The 19,045-nt window shown below is 47.5% G+C and overlaps 12 protein-coding genes across 12 annotated transcripts; 6 read left to right on the top strand and 6 right to left on the bottom strand.

The window, feature by feature from the left end:
- Positions 1-48: 48 nt before the first annotated feature.
- Positions 49-1,785, top strand: SAF1 (SCF ubiquitin ligase complex subunit SAF1; the record flags this gene model as incomplete). The annotated part of the gene is made up of 1 exon (XM_002556303.1): positions 49-1,785. One exon carries the CDS (start codon positions 49-51, stop codon positions 1,783-1,785), a length of 1,737 nt encoding a protein of 578 aa, XP_002556349.1.
- A 47-nt stretch (positions 1,786-1,832) lies between these two features.
- On the bottom strand, positions 1,833-2,729 carry KLTH0H10956g (S-formylglutathione hydrolase; the record flags this gene model as incomplete). Its single annotated transcript, XM_002556302.1, has 1 exon — positions 1,833-2,729. The coding sequence occupies one exon, from the start codon at positions 2,727-2,729 to the stop codon at positions 1,833-1,835; it is 897 nt and encodes a 298-aa protein (XP_002556348.1).
- Positions 2,730-3,016: 287 nt separating this feature from the next.
- Positions 3,017-4,222, bottom strand: PAF1 (Paf1p; the record flags this gene model as incomplete). The annotated part of the gene is made up of 1 exon (XM_002556301.1): positions 3,017-4,222. The coding sequence occupies one exon, from the start codon at positions 4,220-4,222 to the stop codon at positions 3,017-3,019; it is 1,206 nt and encodes a 401-aa protein (XP_002556347.1).
- Positions 4,223-4,667: 445 nt separating this feature from the next.
- Positions 4,668-5,531, bottom strand: MPM1 (Mpm1p; the record flags this gene model as incomplete). Its single annotated transcript, XM_002556300.1, has 1 exon — positions 4,668-5,531. The coding sequence occupies one exon, from the start codon at positions 5,529-5,531 to the stop codon at positions 4,668-4,670; it is 864 nt and encodes a 287-aa protein (XP_002556346.1).
- A 499-nt stretch (positions 5,532-6,030) lies between these two features.
- DPB3 (DNA polymerase epsilon noncatalytic subunit) lies at positions 6,031-6,636 on the bottom strand (the record flags this gene model as incomplete). Its single annotated transcript, XM_002556299.1, has 1 exon — positions 6,031-6,636. The coding sequence occupies one exon, from the start codon at positions 6,634-6,636 to the stop codon at positions 6,031-6,033; it is 606 nt and encodes a 201-aa protein (XP_002556345.1).
- A 1,930-nt stretch (positions 6,637-8,566) lies between these two features.
- PPS1 (tyrosine/serine/threonine protein phosphatase PPS1) lies at positions 8,567-10,918 on the top strand (the record flags this gene model as incomplete). The annotated part of the gene is made up of 1 exon (XM_002556298.1): positions 8,567-10,918. The coding sequence occupies one exon, from the start codon at positions 8,567-8,569 to the stop codon at positions 10,916-10,918; it is 2,352 nt and encodes a 783-aa protein (XP_002556344.1).
- Positions 10,919-10,986: 68 nt separating this feature from the next.
- Positions 10,987-12,036, bottom strand: KLTH0H10846g (KLTH0H10846p; the record flags this gene model as incomplete). Its single annotated transcript, XM_002556297.1, has 1 exon — positions 10,987-12,036. One exon carries the CDS (start codon positions 12,034-12,036, stop codon positions 10,987-10,989), a length of 1,050 nt encoding a protein of 349 aa, XP_002556343.1.
- A 416-nt stretch (positions 12,037-12,452) lies between these two features.
- Positions 12,453-13,184, bottom strand: MRPL8 (mitochondrial 54S ribosomal protein bL17m; the record flags this gene model as incomplete). The annotated part of the gene is made up of 1 exon (XM_002556296.1): positions 12,453-13,184. One exon carries the CDS (start codon positions 13,182-13,184, stop codon positions 12,453-12,455), a length of 732 nt encoding a protein of 243 aa, XP_002556342.1.
- Positions 13,185-13,545: 361 nt separating this feature from the next.
- On the top strand, positions 13,546-13,821 carry COA3 (Coa3p; the record flags this gene model as incomplete). Its single annotated transcript, XM_002556295.1, has 1 exon — positions 13,546-13,821. The coding sequence occupies one exon, from the start codon at positions 13,546-13,548 to the stop codon at positions 13,819-13,821; it is 276 nt and encodes a 91-aa protein (XP_002556341.1).
- A 222-nt stretch (positions 13,822-14,043) lies between these two features.
- Positions 14,044-14,988, top strand: TSC10 (3-dehydrosphinganine reductase; the record flags this gene model as incomplete). Its single annotated transcript, XM_002556294.1, has 1 exon — positions 14,044-14,988. The coding sequence occupies one exon, from the start codon at positions 14,044-14,046 to the stop codon at positions 14,986-14,988; it is 945 nt and encodes a 314-aa protein (XP_002556340.1).
- A 249-nt stretch (positions 14,989-15,237) lies between these two features.
- REI1 (Rei1p) lies at positions 15,238-16,425 on the top strand (the record flags this gene model as incomplete). Its single annotated transcript, XM_002556293.1, has 1 exon — positions 15,238-16,425. The coding sequence occupies one exon, from the start codon at positions 15,238-15,240 to the stop codon at positions 16,423-16,425; it is 1,188 nt and encodes a 395-aa protein (XP_002556339.1).
- Positions 16,426-16,605: 180 nt separating this feature from the next.
- On the top strand, positions 16,606-19,038 carry LAS21 (mannose-ethanolamine phosphotransferase LAS21; the record flags this gene model as incomplete). Its single annotated transcript, XM_002556292.1, has 1 exon — positions 16,606-19,038. One exon carries the CDS (start codon positions 16,606-16,608, stop codon positions 19,036-19,038), a length of 2,433 nt encoding a protein of 810 aa, XP_002556338.1.
- Between the last annotated feature and the right edge of the window lie 7 nt (positions 19,039-19,045).

The raw sequence follows: 19,045 nt of genomic DNA, 5'->3' as shown, positions 1-19,045 counted from the left end.
AATCAAAGCGATAGTTGGTAGTTGTGTAGCTACACCTAAGCACTCGCCATGAGTCATTCAATAGAACATGAACTCCCTCCTGACATTATTGAAGCCGCACTACCTTACCTTTCGACCCAAGATATTAAAAACCTATCCCTCACAAATCGATACTTTCACAAATTGCTCGATTTTGGCAAGTCCAACACACTCTGGCATGAGCTCTTCCATAAGTCGTTCGGCTCCACGCACTCTGACGCCGAGCCACTCGTCTCTCAACAAAATCATGAGTATATGAGCTGCTCTGAAGCAATACTGAGAAACCGGCACCCCGATAAGTCATGGTGCGATCTATATAAGTTGAGATCTCATGATGTGAGATTCTACACTTGGGGGTGCTTGAAGCATGCCAGACTAGGATTCACGTCCATTTCGCATGGCTCGCTACCTGCCAGCTGGATTAACAATGCAGGGATGAGGCTGCAATTTGGTGTTAATACTCCTGTCGCAGTGCCCTGGTTTGAAGATGAGGGCAACGAGAAGTCACCAGAGGCTGACCAAAGTATCGCATGCATATCCGGCGGAGGATTTTCTTTTCAGGTACTAACGAGATCCGGAAAGCTCTACATGACAGGCTCGACGTACTCCGGAGGCCATAAAGGTCCAGGGCCCAGAGAGGGGGAACATGACTTCAATTCATTTCAACAAATCATCATGGACACGGAGCGCAGCCTGACCTTCTTTAACGGGAGAATTCCACACGGTCGAGGCGCTCTACCGTTTCAAGGAAACAGCTCAGCAACCCTCGAAGCTCCTCACGAAAACATATACGCCAATTTTGAGGACGTTGAAAGAATCTTGGATCAAAAAATTCCAGGAAACAAACACATGCGACGCCTTTTTACGCGCGAAGTCATTAAGGTAGAGCGTGGCGGTGCGCCTGTTCTGTCTGTTGATGCAACGAAGCTTGATGTAATCAAATTCACGTCCGTTTCCTCAGGGAGGTCTCATATTTTGGCACTAAGCGCAGAGGGTAATGTTTACTCTTGGGATGGCCCAGATGTTGAGCAAGGTGTCAAAATTGCATTTGAAGGCTTACCGACAAAAGAAACCAATCCAGTAATTAAGATCGGATGTGGCTGGAATTTCAATTGCGTTTCTATCTATAACTTAGGCCTAGTGGTTTGGGAGAGTAGAGAGCCTATAAGAGAAAATGAAACAAGTGCTGGAGCGCACTATAAGGTTATTCCAAGTACTGGCCAGGTCAGCGGCGAAGGCAAAATAGTTGACTTTGCTTGTTGTGCCAACATGTCTGTGTTTTTCATCTCGGCCGCAGGTGACAAACTCTGGCGTTATGCTAATGAAACAGTGGATGAAGTCAAACTGCCATTCCATGGAAAGCTTGTAAAGTTAGTGGGTAGCTATACTACGTTAGCGATCTTTACAGAAAACCATTGCTACGCTGTCAAAGTGACAGAAGGGCACATGCGCCCTGAAACATTCATGGAACTGGAACTTGATGACGAAAACGAAAAGCTTATTTCTCTCTCGACCGGCGACTATCATACCGTGGCTTTAACATCCAGCGGCAAAATTTACACATGGGGTCTCGAGAGCGAGCTTTGCGGATGCTTAGGATTGGGGAGTCGAGACGAAATAGTGAATGAGAGGCGTGTAGGTAGGATCGAAAACCTAAGAAGTACGTTGGTACTGAAGCCCTCAAAAGTCAAAATAGGGGATTCAGACTACACATGCGTGGCCATAACCGCAGGAGGATGGCAAACTGGGGCGCTGATAGTGAAATAAGTTTAATTTGAGTCTTTAATGAATATCAGTATATAGCAGCGACTTTATCAAATAAGTCCAAGGTTTTTAGCATGAAATTCAGCATGCTCCGGAACAAAAGTGCTCACGAAGTAGTAAGAGTGGTCAAAACCCTCCACCAGATTGAGATTAATCTTCCCATCCCACGAAGTACCTTTGGAAGCTTCCAGAAGCAATTCTGGCTTGAGTTGATTCTTGTAAAATGGGTCGCCTGTCCCCTGGTGTATCAAAATCTTATCGCTCCCGATGTTAGTCGTCATTTTGAGAAGGTGGCCTGGATCATAAGGTTTCCACTTCTCTTCTTCCTGACCGAGGTAGCCCCCAAAAGCTTTTTGACCCCATTGGACCTTGGATGGAAATGTAATAGGCGCAAAGGCAGAGCATGATTTGTATTTCCTCTCCGGGTAGAGCTTCAAGAATGCTGACAGCGCGCCAAAGCCACCCATCGAATGCCCAGTAATCGCAACGTTCTCAACAAAATCAAGTTTACTATTGCCCTTATTTTCGAAAAACTGGCTCAGTTCGCGAGGCAGCTCGTCGTGAATGTATGAAAACATCTGGTAGTTCTTTTTATAAGGCTCTTGCGTAGCGTCCACGTAAAAACTGGCAGAGATACCAAAATCCCAGCTTTCTTCTGGATCATCAGGGACGCCCTCGCCGCGGGGAGAGGTATCTGGAAATACTAGCGCAAAACCATACTTATCTGCCTGAGGTTGCCAAAATGCTTTTTCCGAAGCATTTTGGGGACTACAAGTCAGACCCGAAAGATAGTACAGCACAGGAATGCTTTGGTCTTGCTTGTGAAAGTACTGCTTAGGCAGGTACACGTTGACTTCCATTTCAGTGCCAGTTTTCTTGGAAGGATGGCTCAACTTCATGAGCTTTCCACCACAACTTGCGATTTCTTGCTTTATTTGGAAGGTCATCTTAAAGACACTAAACCGGCTGTAGCTTGACTGAGTTAAATTATAACTTTTGTTGCTTGCTAGGAAGTCCTAGCTGTGTTATTTTAGGGTTCAGTTTTATTGGAATTTCAGTTATCGCGTAATTGATGACAGAATAACTGGTAAAAATACGAGCACGTCTATGCGTACGCTGACTCTAAAAATGTTAAAAATACAGGGATATGTATCGAATCGTGGCTATCGGGCTTAGGAGTCAAATCAGAAATTTATCTTACGGATAAGCATTGACTATAAGTTCAACATGCAAATTATTTTTCAGCATCGACATCTTGAGAGCCCTGCTGGGCGTCCTGAGAGGCTGCCTCAGAAACTTTGGTAACTTGTTCTTCCTGTGGCGCCTCATCATCGATTTCATCTTCTATGTTGGGAAAGTCGATAGGGTCAAATTTCATTCTGATTTTGTCTCTGATTCTCGTCTCCTGCGTAGTTGGATTTTTGATCTTTATGTTGATTTGATCAAGGTTGTTTTCACGCACCAAAGGCTTGATAACATCATTGACACGCCGCCTCCTCAATTCAATCCTTGAGCGCAGAGGTGTATAGTAAATGGTCTTTTTATCGTTGTTGAACCTTAAAGCCAATTCGCTAAACAGCCCGCTTCCAGCAGGCTGCAGCTGCTTCATGTCGAAGTCTCTTAGGCGTTTGAATTTGTACACACGATCGTCGTCAGTAATCTCATCGATTTGCTGCTCCAGATTTTTCTCGTATTCTTCGGAGCTGTTCTTCTCTGTCGTGTATAAGGAGACCCACTCGTCTTCTTCCAGCTCAACAGGCCTGAAGAGCGCAGTGGAGAGCGCCAACTGTTCCTTCTCTGCTTTATCAAGGGCAGCCGAGCCCACGAGCCTGATGGTAAAAAATGTTTGATCCATGGAGACTGTGTCCGGAAGCAGCTCCCAAGCCTTAACGGCGTGTACGTTCTTTTTGAATGGGTGCTTCACTTTAGACAAGTCGTCAGTCACGCTGTCAAATGTGCTTTCCACTCTCTTGACGCGCTGTGCGGGCGTTAGAATTTCATCATCTGGGTCAATCGCTTCAGAGACCGGTCTCTTCCTGTTCGATGGCTTAGGGGCGCTGGACGAAGAAACGTATTCAGTTCTTCTCAAAAACGTGACTTTAGACGTATCCGTCTTAGTAAGCCTGTCCATCCGAGGATCTCTTAAGAGAACCCTGTCTTCGGGATGTAGCTTAATGTTCTCGAAACCATGCAAGAGCTTTGTGTCCTTATGGTCAAGTACCCCAGGTATTTTTGTTAGATCTAGTGGCATGCTAAGATCGTCATTTAGCTTAATCAGTGGTGTAACATTTGACTTTGCGTAAAGCGAGGTGATAAGCTGTGGAGAATCAACCTCTTCATTAGGTGGCCCTTGGTACTTCAGAAGCTTGGGAGGGAGCAATGGAGCTGGTAAGTCATTCCTGTAGCGGATCTTGGCAATATACTCGTGCTTCTTTGACATCTTAAACCCTGCCCAGTATGCTCAAGCTAGGTTTCTCATTGAGTTGCAATGGTCAACACCGCTCAATTGGCGACTAATAAAACGAAATGTCTTAATATGCTTATGTACGAAAACTGCTTAGGTCCTCTTCCGTAATATTGAAGCCTTGGGCGGAAAGCCTAGCCAGCCGGGCTTCTGTAGCTTTCTGAAGCTAGCAGAACGACGAGATGTAATGTCAGACTCCCTATCTATGGACGGCTGCAACTGAGACTTGGCGCCTTCCTCACCGCGTCTTCTATAGAAACTGAAAAACATGTGTTACTACATCGCCTAATAACTATCTAAGCATAAATCATGGCCACTTCAGTCGCTAGCCTCGGCCTATAAACATGAGACGGGCCTCCGAGAGAATCGTGAAGAGTTCCGTACGCGATCATCAATCATGATAATGGTTCTGCTTCCGCAGCTATTTGCGCCAGAACCAGCCCTCGTTGTGTTTGTCATCCTCGGTCAAGAGCTTCTCAAAAGACTCGATGTGGGGCTGGCCATCAGGCCCTTGACGTTGCTTCTCAGACCGGAGCCTGACAGAACCATCGTTGAAGTACGTTTTCGTCTCCTTGACCTTTTCTTGGCCTTCTGGGGTGGTGTTGTAAGTCACATACTCGGAGGTTCCGACCACATGCTTCCCTGGCGTTGAATTCATGAGGTCCTCTGGGGTGGTTGGTCTCCACGAGTTGTCCCTGGCACTCTCCTCGGCACTTCTGCGACGCTCGTCTGCCAGCCGCAGCATGTTTGCGCGCCACGTCAAGTACGCAGAGTAATCAGTGAAGAACAAACCCAGACTGTGGTTCTTGTCTTTTTCGACCTTTTCGCGGGTCAAGACCTCCTGCAAGCGCTCGGCGTTCACCTTGGACCGCACTGCCGATTCAGGAAACAGACAGCGCCACCACCCATGCGTGTCCCACACGGACAAGCCCTTAATGTTCTGGCACTCTAGGTACTGTCTGTCGGAAGGCGTGCGGTAGCTGTAGAGCCCCGTGGTGCCTTCTTCAGCCGCTTGGTCGTCCATCAGCGTGCGAATCCGTGCTGGATGGCCGAACCCGCCGGGAAATCCCAGCCCTGAGAGCACGTCGCCTATGCTGCCACTGGCGTTGACCCACAAATCTGGAAGTTTGTTGTCAACGCGGTCCACGGCATCTTTCCAAAGCGATGAAATCGAGTCTCCAACACTGTTAAAGTTGTTACACAACCGCTCGCGCAGGGACGACGCCACAAGTTTGTCGTTATACTCCTGGGTTTCTTTGTCGTTGTCTCCTGTAAATATACCCATAACTACTTGTTTCCTCTCTCTGTTTGCTGCTTGTTTGCTTGCTTCCCACTTTGTGGGTTGATAGGTAGCGATGAGCCTAATTTAAAGGTTTGGAAGCTCTAGAAAAAGTTTGATCCCCGGACTCCTCAAGTAGACCACGGGTCCCATTCGTACACTATTACAACACCAGCTGAGTGCTATTGCGAGAGAGGTGTGGCCATCAAAGGGCGTTAGAGGCGCGTAGCAGCTGGGTAGTTTTTGCTAAGTCATTCCATGCCATTTGGGGAGACTATCAATGAACTTGCACTAGATTAGCGAGCTCAAAGCCGAACCTCAGAAATATGAGTCTGGACCTAAGATTTGAAACGCAACGGTGCACGTCTCGATACAACGAAGGTTGCAACACTGGCGGAGGAAAGTCGCTTCCTGGGCAGCCCCATTCAGTGGCCCGCGCAGCTCCGAATGCTGTCGCGCAGGGGTCACCCGTACTTCGCGACCTGAGTACGTTTCTATCTCTTGGTTAGATCACAACAGCACCCGCCTCAGGGTCTGCTGTGGGCTTGATGTCCGTGTCAGCCTCCGCGTCGAGCTCTGGCTCCAGGTCAGCATCGTTCTGGGTGTAGACGTCGATTTCTGCTTCAACATGGTTATCGCCGTCCTCGTCGATTTCCGCATCCAACTCGGCCTCGGGCTGCTCGTCCGGTTCCTCCTCTCCATCTCCGTCACTGTTGGCGGGCTCTTCTTTGGCTCTGAAAGGCAGGACAGTCTGTCCGGGTGCCAGCGTCGTGTATCTGACTCTGTTTTCGCACGTCAGCGAGACCAACGACTGGGTTTCTGGAACTACGTCGGCTAGGAACGCAAAACGGTCAGAGCTGGCCACGCATGCGGAAAGATCGTCGTAGCGTAAAGTCAGACGAGCACCTGCTGGTCTCTCCAATTGCGAGCGAGCAAAGCCCTCCTCGCTAAAAACTTGCACGAAGAGCTCGGTCGCGAAGGCCACCGCAGCAGTCGCTGACTGTGAAGTAAGCATGTGTTCAGGATCACATTTGGCAATGCGCTTGACCTTCGAAATAGGAAGCCTGGGTGCTGCCTTTTGCACGGCTTCCAAGCTGCTGCTGTGCTCCATTGCTGTTGGTATGAGGTGTTAGAGGAGTAGTGTTCAGGTAAATGAGAAGAAGACGTTCCGTCTTTCACGACAGAAGTTAGATGCCGTGCCAGCTATCCAAACAAACCGCTCAGAGAGAAGTGTCGATCCGAGCATATGGCCAGCCAAAAGTTTCTCCAGATTCTACTGGCGATCTGCGGCAGCTGAGCGTGGGGTCTGGGGCCAGGAAATAGGGCCTTACTGCCGTCGATGCGTTCTCGGCATTCGCGCGCTTCTTTTCGGCGTTAAAGTCAAAGCGAAGCTCAGAAAAATCAGCGGGTGCAGCGGCTGTGAAGCTGCTGGACTCTTCTGTGGGTCCATCATGGACGGCTCTGTTTCGTTCCAAGTTTTGGTAAACTTCCACAGGCAACATGGTTACCTTGCCATATCGACTTTAATTCTAACAACGGCCACGGAACGAATGCTAGCATCTCTTGAATTGCACGCAAGACATGCAAATTATGCACAAGTGTTTCTAATAGTGGTTGTTTTGGGCAAATGGGTTCAGTAGCGGCTGCGACCCAGCGGAATGAAGCACTAATATAATTTCAAGATCGTTCCGCGCGTGGGCACAGAAAGCATCCTCCAATAGCAGTCCTCCAAGGGCCCTATGACACCTCAAATCCACCAATACCCTTCTGATGTCATGCAGTTTCCAGCCCCGGCTAAGCTCCTATCCCGTGACTAGAGTGAATGTTTACACGTGACTAAAATGTCAGGATCGCGTGGATGTAAGGGTTCCGCACGTGACTCGGTCACCTGCGCACCAAGCGGCTATTTATGCTATGGGCTTCGTTTTTCCCTGTTTACGAAAGGGATGTTCTCTAACTCCAATAGCGAACCAACGTCCAGTATAACTCCTTTACAATGTCTTAGGCGTTATACGCGTGTACAGTGAACGTGGTGTAGCTACATCACTTAGTGCTGCAAAATGCAGCGCATCCGACTTGCTTTGATTGTACTCTTGAGCTACACTTTTCTGAAGTTCAAGTTGAGAAGAACTAATGCAATAGCCCGCTCCAGAGAGGATTTACCTAGGCTAGCATGTCTGCAGGACCCCGCACTGTGGCCGTGCCCTCGACTTGGCGGAGCTGCGATATGCTCAGCGAGCTCAGCAGCTTTGGCACGGGACAAATGAAAGCTAGCTGGAACGGCGAACTCAAGCGCATAGTTTGGCCTCTGAAACTGCTACTAATTTGCTCGTGTGCATTTTTGTGCGTGCATGAGTACACGTCAGCGCATTTGCACTGTTACGGTTAGCGGAGGGCACTCTGCTTCAGCTTGTTCGGGTGTATCGTGAGAATTCGCGCGCGAATGGCTTGCAAGGCTTGTGGTCTAAAGAGCGCTGTGAGAAAGTCACAACATTGGTGGATTCGTCCTTGCAGCTGATGCAGGCTTGAGCCTGCAGCCCTTTATGGCCGCTGAATGGCCCGTCCTGTGACAAATTCTTTGATACGATTTTGCGGGGGTGGCGGGAGCAGCCTTAGTATGCAACCACTGCCAACTCGTGTGCAACGGGCAATTCATGCACTTCTTTCTGGCGTGTCCAAATATCAGCGGTACCACACAATTTCTGAAGCTCTTCACTCAATCGATCTGAACTCAAGATTCGATTTTTTATACTCAAGGTTGGAACGATGTGGGTTAAAATTCAAGATGATCCTTACTACTAACTCGTTTGTCAATGCGTTCAAATCTTCCGAACCTCTACCAGCGCCTCAGTCCTGCAGAGCTCTCCCGCCTTAGTTTGCTCTGTCATTAAGACGCTTGTACGAACCTTCTTTCCATATATCACTTTCCACGACGATCCTTAAAAGGCTGGGATGCTCATCAGCTTGCCAGACCTGATATCTTCGTGGCCATTGATCATAGGTAAGAACAGACACACTTTGCCTGTAAGTGGTAGCTGTGTATGTTCTACCCAGCAGAGCCTAATGGGCCTGGCCAGCCTCCAAACAAACGGCGCAAGGGTCACAGCGAAGAGCAGGGCTCGAGCTTCACGGATAGTGCATCCGACAAAAATCACCTAATCCCTGGTCGGGTTAGCTTGATCTCGCACGAAAAGATGCGCAAGCTTGTGGCACAACATATCTCACAGCGTCTTCCCGACTGTGATGAGGTTTTTCCTTGGCTACATGGCTACTCGGGTGCAACAAACCCACCTCACAGTTGTCAGTGGTTAGCTGTGATCCGATCACAACCTCTTTCGCAAGGCCTAATTGAAAACTCAGGCCTTCTCAAATCATCGCTAGATCCGCATGAGTTCTTAATGACGCTCGAACCTCGAAAGCACCACCTAGAATCGCTGCTGAGTAACGTGGGAGGCATTCTCAACCTCACTTCCGCTGAGATCAAAATACTGACTTCAGCGTGCGAGCGCCACAAGCTTCTCCCCTTTCTCATCTCAGATGCAAAAGCCCAAAGTTGGTTTGGCGTTGGCGCAAATAAGCACTCTGTGGGCAAATCTTCCTCAAAACACGACCCCCCTCGAAATTGGAAACAGCCGGGAATGTTTCGTCGCTTCGACCTTCAAGTGGCCAAATTTGTCGAGATGAGCCGGAACTGCGTTGTATATTGTCTTGACCAGACCACACACTACACTTCATGCCCATGTTGCGGGCTAGCTCTTCTAATTCATGTGGCACGTCGCATTGTTGATCCTAAAGGCAATTTTCGGATCAGTGTACTTGATTCAACGCAAATAGACCCTGAATGGTGGGGCACTCCACCTATGAAAGTCAATGCCCTAAAGAAAGTGCATAACTCTCAACTAGCATCAGACTTTGACGTTGCATCATTTAATAATTGGGACCGAGACCTATTTTATCGCGAGCGATTAGAAATTTCCAAGATGTCAAGCGCGTCTTGCATAAGCGCTGATGCTTCGGTGTGGTGTGGTAATTCGACCGATTTCGAAATATACAGACTTTACAATGGAGACGCAATGAACGCTAAACCTGTTAACGCGTCTGTGACGAGCCCGGATACAGTTGTGACACTGCCAAATCTTCGCTCAAGTAATGATGATGAGTTAATCGACACGCAGCTTTTTAATCTGCCGCGCCCTTCTAAGCCTTGGAGGCTATTCCTTCATTGTTCCGAGTCTAGCTGTCTGCCAGAATTATCAAAAGTTACATCGCTCATAGAGCACGTTCAAAGGAAAACGCCACTTGCGCAGACTCTGATTTCGTTTCCCAATTCTGGATCTATAGGGCTGGGAAACCTGAATTTAGACTCGATCAAAGTGATATTAAATATGTGCCTTTTACTTTACAGTGTGGGGAAGCACACAAACTGTGGGAGTTTGATTTACTGTTCCGACGGGTACACTGAAACTTCATTTCTTTTGGTTGCGTTCTTGATTTTTGTGTGGGATCAACCGTTAGACAAGGTTCTCGTAAGGCTGCATGGTGAAGTAAATAGGCCCTTCTTCCTATTTCCAATTGACCTGCAAGTTCTTGGGCACCTGCAGATTCTTTTACGGGAACAAAGCCCCAGGAGAACGGAGCCTGAAAGCTCCAGCCTAGATGTCGACCCTGAACTGTTCAGTAAAATGTTTTTTACAAAAGTCAGTGACAACCTTAACTTGCTCCAGCTCAAGGGCCCGCTTCCATCAAAAATACTGCCCCATCTTTATTTAGGGTCTCTCGAGCACGCTCAAAACCCGAAACTTTTACAAGAAATAGGCATCAAAAATATTGTTTCTGTGGGCGAAACGATGCCTTGGCTTCTTGCTGCTATTTCGCGTAAAAGAAGCCTTACGGTTAGTGACATAAATGATCAGAAGACATGCACAAGGCCCTCGATAAGCTCTGCCTCGTCAGCATCCCAGATCCCGTCCCTTCAAGGAAGCTTTCTTAAGCGAGAAAACGGTTGCGCTATCATCGAAGAAAATGGGTTTCGCGTTTTACATATAACTAACCTTGATGACAATGGTGAGGATCACTTGCTTTCTCAGTTGGATGAAGTTTTGAGCTTCATTGAGGAGTGCTACAATCGCCAGGAAAAGGTTTTAGTTCATTGCATGGTTGGCGTGTCGCGATCTGCCACGGTGTGTATTGCGGAATGCATGAGGCGGCTCAACTGCGACGTCCTACGCGCATACTTGTATGTGCGCGTTCGTCGTCTAAACATTATCATTCAGCCCAACTTGATGTTTGTTTATGAACTGTGCAAGTGGCAAGAGACGCACGGAAGGCCGTCGCACGTTGATTGGCATATAATTTGCCGTGCAATATCAGAGTTGAACAGTGTTTATTTTTAGGCTGTATAAACTATAACAAAGGCGCCGGCGGTTTTGTTTTCGAGGGGTTTGCAGTATGGGAATATGAACTAGTCCAGAATGGCATACCTTTTGAGAGAATCTGGAATGGCATCGTAGAGCTTCTTTTCACGAAGCCATTTCTTGGAAAAAACTCTGTCTGCATATTTGTGCCCGCTATCACACAGGATAGTCGATATGTTGCTACCTTCGGGCAGAGTTTTAGCCACTTTGCAAGCCGCCACAACGTTCAAAGCAGTAGTCCCTCCTATGAAGAGACCTTCTTCGTCCAAGAGTCTGAAAAGCATTACAATGCTTTCTTCGTCAGGAACAAACACAGCATCATCAGTGATATCTATGGACTCCCGCAGGTTCTTTGTAATGCGCCCTTGTCCGATTCCCTCGGTAAAGGAAGAACCTTCGCGATTCATTTCACCAGTCTTGATGTAGGAATAAATCACAGACCCTGGGGGGTCAGCGACCACAAGCTTAGACTGGCCGTTGGTAGCTTCTTTCAAGTATTTTGCAACGCCAGTGAATGTTCCTCCTGTTCCTGTGGAGCATGTGAATGCGTCACAGGAAAGGCCTGCTGACTGCAATTGTTGAAGAATTTCTGGGCCGGTTGTTGCATAGTGGGACTTCCAGTTTGCAGGGTTGTCAAACTGATCCGTCCATATAGCATTGTCAAGACGTTTGGCGTGGTCGCGAGCACGGTTGTTAAAGTTCATAGGATCCGAGATAGGACAAACGGGAACTGGGTACACTTCAGCACCTAGATATTTCAAAAGGTTGATTTTTGAAACTGACTGCGTATTAGGCATGTAGAAGATAGACTTGTAACCTTTCGAGCGTGCGATATGCGCCAAGCCGATAGCCGTGTTGCCGGCGGAACCCTCGACAATAGTAGCCGGCCTCGATGGGTCGATTTGCCCTGACTTTTCTGCCTGCTCGATCAAGTAAAGAGCCGCGCGGTCCTTTACAGACCCACCAGGGTTTTGGAACTCAGCCTTTCCAAATATGTTTCTACCGAGCTCCTTAGATAGGGTATTTAGCTTTATGAGAGGAGTTTTGCCAACTGCATCAACCAGGCCTTTTGAGGCTAGCACTGGAAACTGCGTCATTGTACCTTAGATGCACGCACAATCGCTAAACAGACTTGCCCGAATAGCAAGGCGAGGGCTTACGATGAGTTGCTGAGATCTTATAAAGGAACCCTCACATTGGCTCTGGCATCGCACGTGATATTAACAACTATGATTAGTAGAAAGAGCGCTGACAATAGCATTGCTCAAAAACCTGACTTAGCAAATTCTGAAAAGCCATGCCGCACCGAGTTCTATTGTGGTTTCTTCCTTGCGTTTCATTACTAGTAAGAATTCGGCTTTTATTGATTATTGCCAAGCTCGTTATCTGCTGGCAGGTTCTTTAAAAGGCCTTCCAGAGCAGGACTGGAAACTACGAGGAGCCAACCTAGCGAAGTATTGACGAGCTTCAGCTGTTATATATACAGGATATGCGAAGATGGTCTTGTAAATGTTCAGATTTGGCGCTGAGGTCTTTCCTGAACGTAAGTGTAGCCAGGAGCCTCGGGTTGCGTTTGCGTCTGTGCTGGTTGAGCTTGTTCGTTGAGAACCTGTTTCTTAAGCTGTTTCACGAGTTTGAGTTCATGTTTCTCGTCCCAGTCGAGTCCTTGCTCTTGCTTGATGAACTTTCTGACGGCTAAAACATCGTTTGTGAAAAACGTATGAGAGTTTTTCCTGAACTTGAGCATCTTAGCAAAGTTTCGTAGTGTAAGCTGTGAGTATCCGACTGACTTGCTCTCATTCTGAATCGTAGTCTTGCACAGCAGCCATAGTTTGATGTCACCACGCTGCAGCGCGCCTGCAGCATCTACAACAGGTGTATCAACCAATTCGAGAACGCTTTGCTTGGCACGATCTCCCAAGCGTGGTTCAAGCTTGAGCACTCTGGTGTAGCCTCCAGGCCTCTGCTTGTACCGGGGAGCAAGTTCGCCCACGACGCGGCTCAAAAGCTTACTGTTATCGCCAGCGAGTGACAGTCGGGATTGAATCTCCATGGCGGAGTTTGGGTGATGTTTCAACTTCTTCGCCATTGTGATGACACGGTCAGCCATCCGACTCGCTTCCAGACACTTCTCATGCGTAGAAACGATGGACCCGTGCTGAAAGAGCTGTGAAACGAGGTTTCTAAACATTGAATCACGATGCGCCTTGGTGCGCGAGAAATGACGCATCAGACCCGCCGTCATTCTTGTATTCCTTGATGTTTTTGACTATTTCCAGAGTTCTGAAGAGCCCAACTTCTCAATTAAGAGCGAAAATTTTCTAATGATTGACTAGAAGACATAAAAAAGCTAGATACGAAGCCAAAATTTGCAATATTCGAGGGCCGAGAGCGGTACGAAACCTCTGGATTTTATCCATTAATACCCATTGCCATTTACGCGAGCTTGAAGAGCTTTCTGGGGCATAACAAAGCCCCAAAGTCTCTCAGATCACTTTACACTAAGGATATTTTAATATCAAAAGTACCTTTCTTGGGACTCTTCAAGATGAAGTATCTTCTCCTGCAATCACCTAAACTCCAATCTATTAATTCCCGAACACAAAATGGCGTTTGAGCCTTCGCGCTACCAAGATCCGCGCACTTGGAAGATGACACCCGCAATGATTCGGGCAAGAAGACCTTTTTTCAAGAAAAACTTGCTAGGTCTGGGCATCCTTGTTTCAGTGACAGGTGGGATTTATGTGTACACACACAGGTTCCTGAACCGCGATAACGATTTTGCAGATGTGCCCATCCCACCAATCGACCCTAAAGAGCTAGAACAGCTGAAGAAGGAGTACGAGCAGCACAAGAGGGACGTTGCGGCGCGCGACGAGTAAGTGTCCCTCCGCCATTAAAAGAGCATGGGCTGCAATTTATTGTGTAAGCTTGTAAATAGAAAATGACAAATATCACAGGAATCCGGTATTCGGAAGAAATGCGTGGCTGGGGCTATATCACCTCTAGGCGCACATGTTCGCGCTTTTTGACAAGTTTTTAAGTGTCTTTTAACAGTCTCATCGCGCGCAACACAAGCAAAACAGGTTGTTACACACGCAGAGATGGCCAAGTTCTCTTTGGAAAACCAAGTTGCGCTCATTGCAGGCGGATCCCAAGGCCTGGGTAAAGAGTTCGCTCGAAAACTATACCAAGAGGGTACTAATAACACAGTGATCGTGGTGAGCAGGTCTCAGGACAAACTGCAGCGCGCAGTGTGTAGCATCACAGGTCTCGAGACGGCGTTGGAGTTATCAGAGGATGCTAGAAACTTACAACATGAACAGCAGCAAAACCGTATATTCTTTGCGTCTTGTGACCTCGCGGAGTACGCCCAGGTCGAGAAGCTGTATGAGCTACTGGCCGCTTGCGAAATCGTACCTACACAGGTTTTTCTATGTGCCGGTGGGTCTACCCCTGGTCTATTCAAAGACCTGAGTGGTCGTGAGCTCGATCTGGGCGTCCGCGTCAACTACATGACTTGTGTGAATCTTGCTCACATAGCTGTGCGGAAATGGCCTGGAAGTCACTTGGTCTTCTTCTCAAGTGAGGTTGCCTTCTTCCCCTTTATTGGCTATTCACAGTATGCTCCGCTAAAGCAGTCTATCAAATCACTGGTTGCAATTCTACGCCAAGAGTGCGCCCCACAGCGCATTTCTTGTGTATACCCAGGTAATTTCGACAGCGAAGGCTACGCCCTCGAAAACGAGACCAAGCCAACTATTACTAAAGAGATTGAAGGGCCATCAGATGCGATCTCGTGCGCCGAATGCTGTGACCGTATATGTAAGACCCTAAAAGCCGGCTACGACGATGTGACAACAGACTTTATCGGCTGGGTGCTCATGAGCACTGACATGGGTTTAAACAAGCAAAATAATGTCTCCTTCGGTTGGCCTTTACAATGGCTCCTTGGGATTTTCGCAAACCTCATCATAGTCCCGATATACATGCTCATCTGTAAGTTCCAGATCAGACAGTGGCGTAAATCATGCCAAAAGAAGAACTGAAAAGCCTGGAATGCTGTCAAAGAAAGTATATTCAAGTCGCTAATTCTACAAATTTCTGAGACAGCTGGCGCCAGGAGGACATGCTTGTTGTTCCTCTGCCTCGAGATTTTTATTTTTGATATCGGTCTTCGATTTTCTTTTAAGATTCTCTTTTGCAAATTTTAAATAATATACCAAGCTCATCGCATAGCTCATCGCGACCAAAAATTCGGAATAAAGATCCCAAAAGCGCGAACTGAAGCTTTTGATATGTCATCTTTTACCTGTAATTCATGCGGCCTCCAGTTCTCCGCGATAGGAGGTCAGAGAGAGCATATGAAGACCGACTGGCATAGTTACAATCTTAAGAGAAGAGTTGCACAACTGCCTCCGATCAATGAAGCCACTTTCAACGCAAAGGTTAAGGCCTTTGCGGAACAAGACTCCGAACCCGAGAAACAAAAGCAGATGACCAAAAAGGAAGCCAGGAGGCGCGAGAAAGAAGCGCTCCTCGCCAAGAAGAAAGCGCTGCTGGAACAGGCTAGAGAGAGTATTTTGAACAACATGCAGAAGGAGGGAAATGAGGCCTCCGAGAGTGGACCTAGCGAGCAGGCCGTCGAGGCTCCACAGAAGGAGGGCGAGCAAGAAGCCAGCGAGGCCCCTGATTCGACATTGACACCCGATCAGCTTGCCGAACAACTCATGCAACAAAAGCTCGAAAACAAGGTCGACATTCCACTCAATGTTTGTCTGTTCTGCACTCGCAAGCGTGAGTTTGCGGATCTCGACTCGAACCTCGACCACATGTTCAAGAACCACGGCTTCTATATCCCTGAACAAAAGTACCTAGTGGACAAAGCAGGGCTTGTGAAATATATGTCCGAAAAAATCGGCTTGGGTAACGTCTGCCTTGTCTGCAGCTATCAAGGAAGATCCTTGGAGGCTGTACGTGCTCACATGCTGTCCAAGAGTCACTGCCGTGTCCCTTACGAGTTGGAGGATGAGAGACTCGAAATCTCAGAATTCTACGATTTCTCTGGCACCTATGGCGACCAAGAGACCCCTGTGGTCAGGGCCGAGGCTGCCGGTGAGGACGGAGAATGGGAAGACGTTGATTCTGAAGAGGACGGCGAGCAAGCCAGCGATGAGGACCTACCACAGGATTATATTTACAACGACGGTGTAGAGCTGCACTTACCTACAGGTGTCAAGGTGGGCCACAGATCTCTTCAGAAATACTACAGACAGAATCTGAAACCAGAGTCTGTACTTACAGAGGGTCAGGGCACACTTATTGCAGCAGAGACCAGACACTTTGCCACCGTTTTCGACCCTAAGCAGGTCGCTACACAGAAAAGGGTCTGGCAGGCAGAGGTTAAGGACAAGAAGAGAGATGATAAAAGAGCTGCCAAGTTTGTCAACAACCAGCCCCACTACAGGGACCAGCTCCTACAGTAAGCAATGTATAGTAAATTTAGTTCGCCAGTCTTTGAACTCGGAGGTTTTTCCTTTCACATCCGTCATGGTCCACGAGTAAGCTTAAGTGTTGTTACAGGATATAGATAACAGACAAGTCGCACATCGACGCAGCTTGGGTGCATCGGAGCGCGACAGACCCAATCAATTGACCAGAATTTGATGAATAAGAGGCTTCTGGTACTGCTAGTCCTAGAGATAGTGGCAATTCTGACGTTCTCAGCTGGATTTTTCCCACAAAAGTCTGTCCTGCAAGGTGATGCACAGTTCAACTATAAACCCGAAGCACATCGCCGCATGGCGCCCAAGTTCGAGAAGATGGTTCTTGTTATTGTCGATGCGCTGAGGTCTGATTTTGTATTCCAAAAAGATATGAGTGAGTTCGGGTTTTTGCACAAGCTATTGAATAAAGGACATGCTTGGGGCTACACGGCTTACTCGAATCCGCCCACCGTCACGCTTCCAAGATTGAAGGGGATAACTACTGGCTCTACACCCAATTTTCTTGATGCGATATTGAACGTGGCTGAAGATGACGTTTCATCCAATTTGAAAGAGCAGGACTCGTGGCTGCGACAGTTCCGTATGCACCAAAAGAAGATAAAGTTTTTTGGCGATGATACCTGGCTGAAGCTGTTTCCGTCAGAGTTCTTCGATGAGACTGACGGAACCAATTCATTTTTTGTGAGTGACTTCGAGGAAGTTGACTTAAATGTAACTAGACACCTTCCGCAGCAGTTACAATCTCAAGATTCTTGGGATGTACTCATCTTACACTACTTAGGGCTTGATCACATAGGACACAAAGGTGGGGCGTTTTCAAGTTTCATGCCTCCCAAGCACCGCGAGATGGATGCTGTTATCGAGCAAATCTATAACGCTGTGGGTGAGGATACTTTGATTTGCGTGATGGGTGACCACGGAATGAATGACTTAGGCAACCACGGGGGATCATCTGCGGGCGAAACTTCTGCAGCACTGGTCTTTATATCGAAGTTGCTTGAGAAATATGAAAAACCCTTAGCTCAGCAGGGCCAAGATATCCCCGTGGCCTCCAGCAGCCCAGAATACAACTACTTGACTAAAGTCAACCAAATAGATTTTGTGCCAACCATAGCAACACTATTCAATTTACCTGTTCCCAAGAACAGCATTGGCGTCTTAATACCTGACTTTTTGAAGCTGCTATCCCCAGCAGACGCCAAAACTAAAGTGATAGATAATTATCAGCAGCTTTTAAGCATTTCTGGTGGGTCAACCAAAAAACTCGGCGACCCTGACGCTATTATCGAAGAGATGAGGGAGGTTCAGAGTGACTTAGCAAAAACAGCTACAAACTACAACTATTTGCTGTTAGGAATTGGTTTCTTGACGCTTTTAGTTGTTTCTTCAGTAGCGCTTTTTTTTTCCTGGACTTCCTTTCCTTCAACTTTCGGCCTTTTTCTACTGCTTGGCACCTCCCTTCTCCTGAGTCTCAGCACTTTCGGGAGCAGTTTTATTGAAGAAGAGCATCAAATTTGGTGGTGGACATCGATAGCGCTGGTCGGCTTGTCATACATCAGTGCACCGCGCGAGCTAGGTGACCACCTAACGGTTCTCGCTGTCCTAAGGTTAATTCGCGGCTGGAATAACAGCGGGCAAAAGTTTGTTTATGAATACACTCTCTATGAACTGCTTAAGCAGCACTATCAAGTTGAGTGGCTGCTGATAACGACAACAATATTTGTGGTGCAATTTCAAGGACGGGCGAAGGGTTTTTCCGCGTTTCAGTACTCTTTTCTAATGTCTGTTCTTTGTTTGGTGTACAAAGCTACATGGAGCATAGTCAATAATGAGCAGGTGCCTGCCTGGTTGCAGCATATCTGCTTAAGGTCATATTCCATCATGAAGGGGGTTTCCAAGGATCAAATCGATTTTAGCGATGCTCTTGTCCCAATGGCGAGACTTTTCTTTCAAGTCACAGCCGCTGTTATCGCGGTAGAGGTAATCCGCCATCAGTTCAAGCCAAATGGCCCCAGATTGCTCGAAGAAATTCATGCCCACATTAGCACGCTTCTGATCCTGCAAACTTCCTCTGCAAATATCCCACAGTTCCTGGCTTTCCATATTCTTTCCAGGAAATTAAACAGCCTATGGTCGCGGCGCCAATGGTCTTTCCCCGTACTCATGACTGTAAACCTCGTTCTGCAGCACCTTTCATTCTTCCAATTTGGTAACACGAATTCCATTGCTACGGTAAGCCTTACCAACGCTTACAACGGTGTGTCGGAAAACTACAACATATACGTGGTGGGAGCTCTCATGTGCGTCAGTAACTTTGCTCCTTCCATCTACTGGTCGTTGTCGTGTCTCAAGATCCTATACTCAAAGAGCACACAATCAAAGTGGGAAACATTCTTTACTTCAAGGCTACCATCTTTCCTCTACTACTGCTTATTTGGTTGCTTCCTACTTGGCTCCTGCGTGATTCTGAGGTATCATCTCTTCATTTGGAGCGTGTTCAGTCCTAAATTATGCTACTACGTCAGCTGGAACCTTTTCATGAATGCAATAATTGCGTGGTTTTTTGAGGGCACCCTCGTAGCCCTATTGTAAATAGTAG

The sequence above is a fragment of the Lachancea thermotolerans genome (genome assembly GCF_000142805.1).
Source record: "Lachancea thermotolerans CBS 6340 chromosome H complete sequence".
NCBI classification, from domain to species: domain Eukaryota; kingdom Fungi; phylum Ascomycota; class Saccharomycetes; order Saccharomycetales; family Saccharomycetaceae; genus Lachancea; species Lachancea thermotolerans.
Note: the sequence above shows the minus strand (reverse complement) of the source record. Positions and strands in the feature narration are given on the sequence as shown.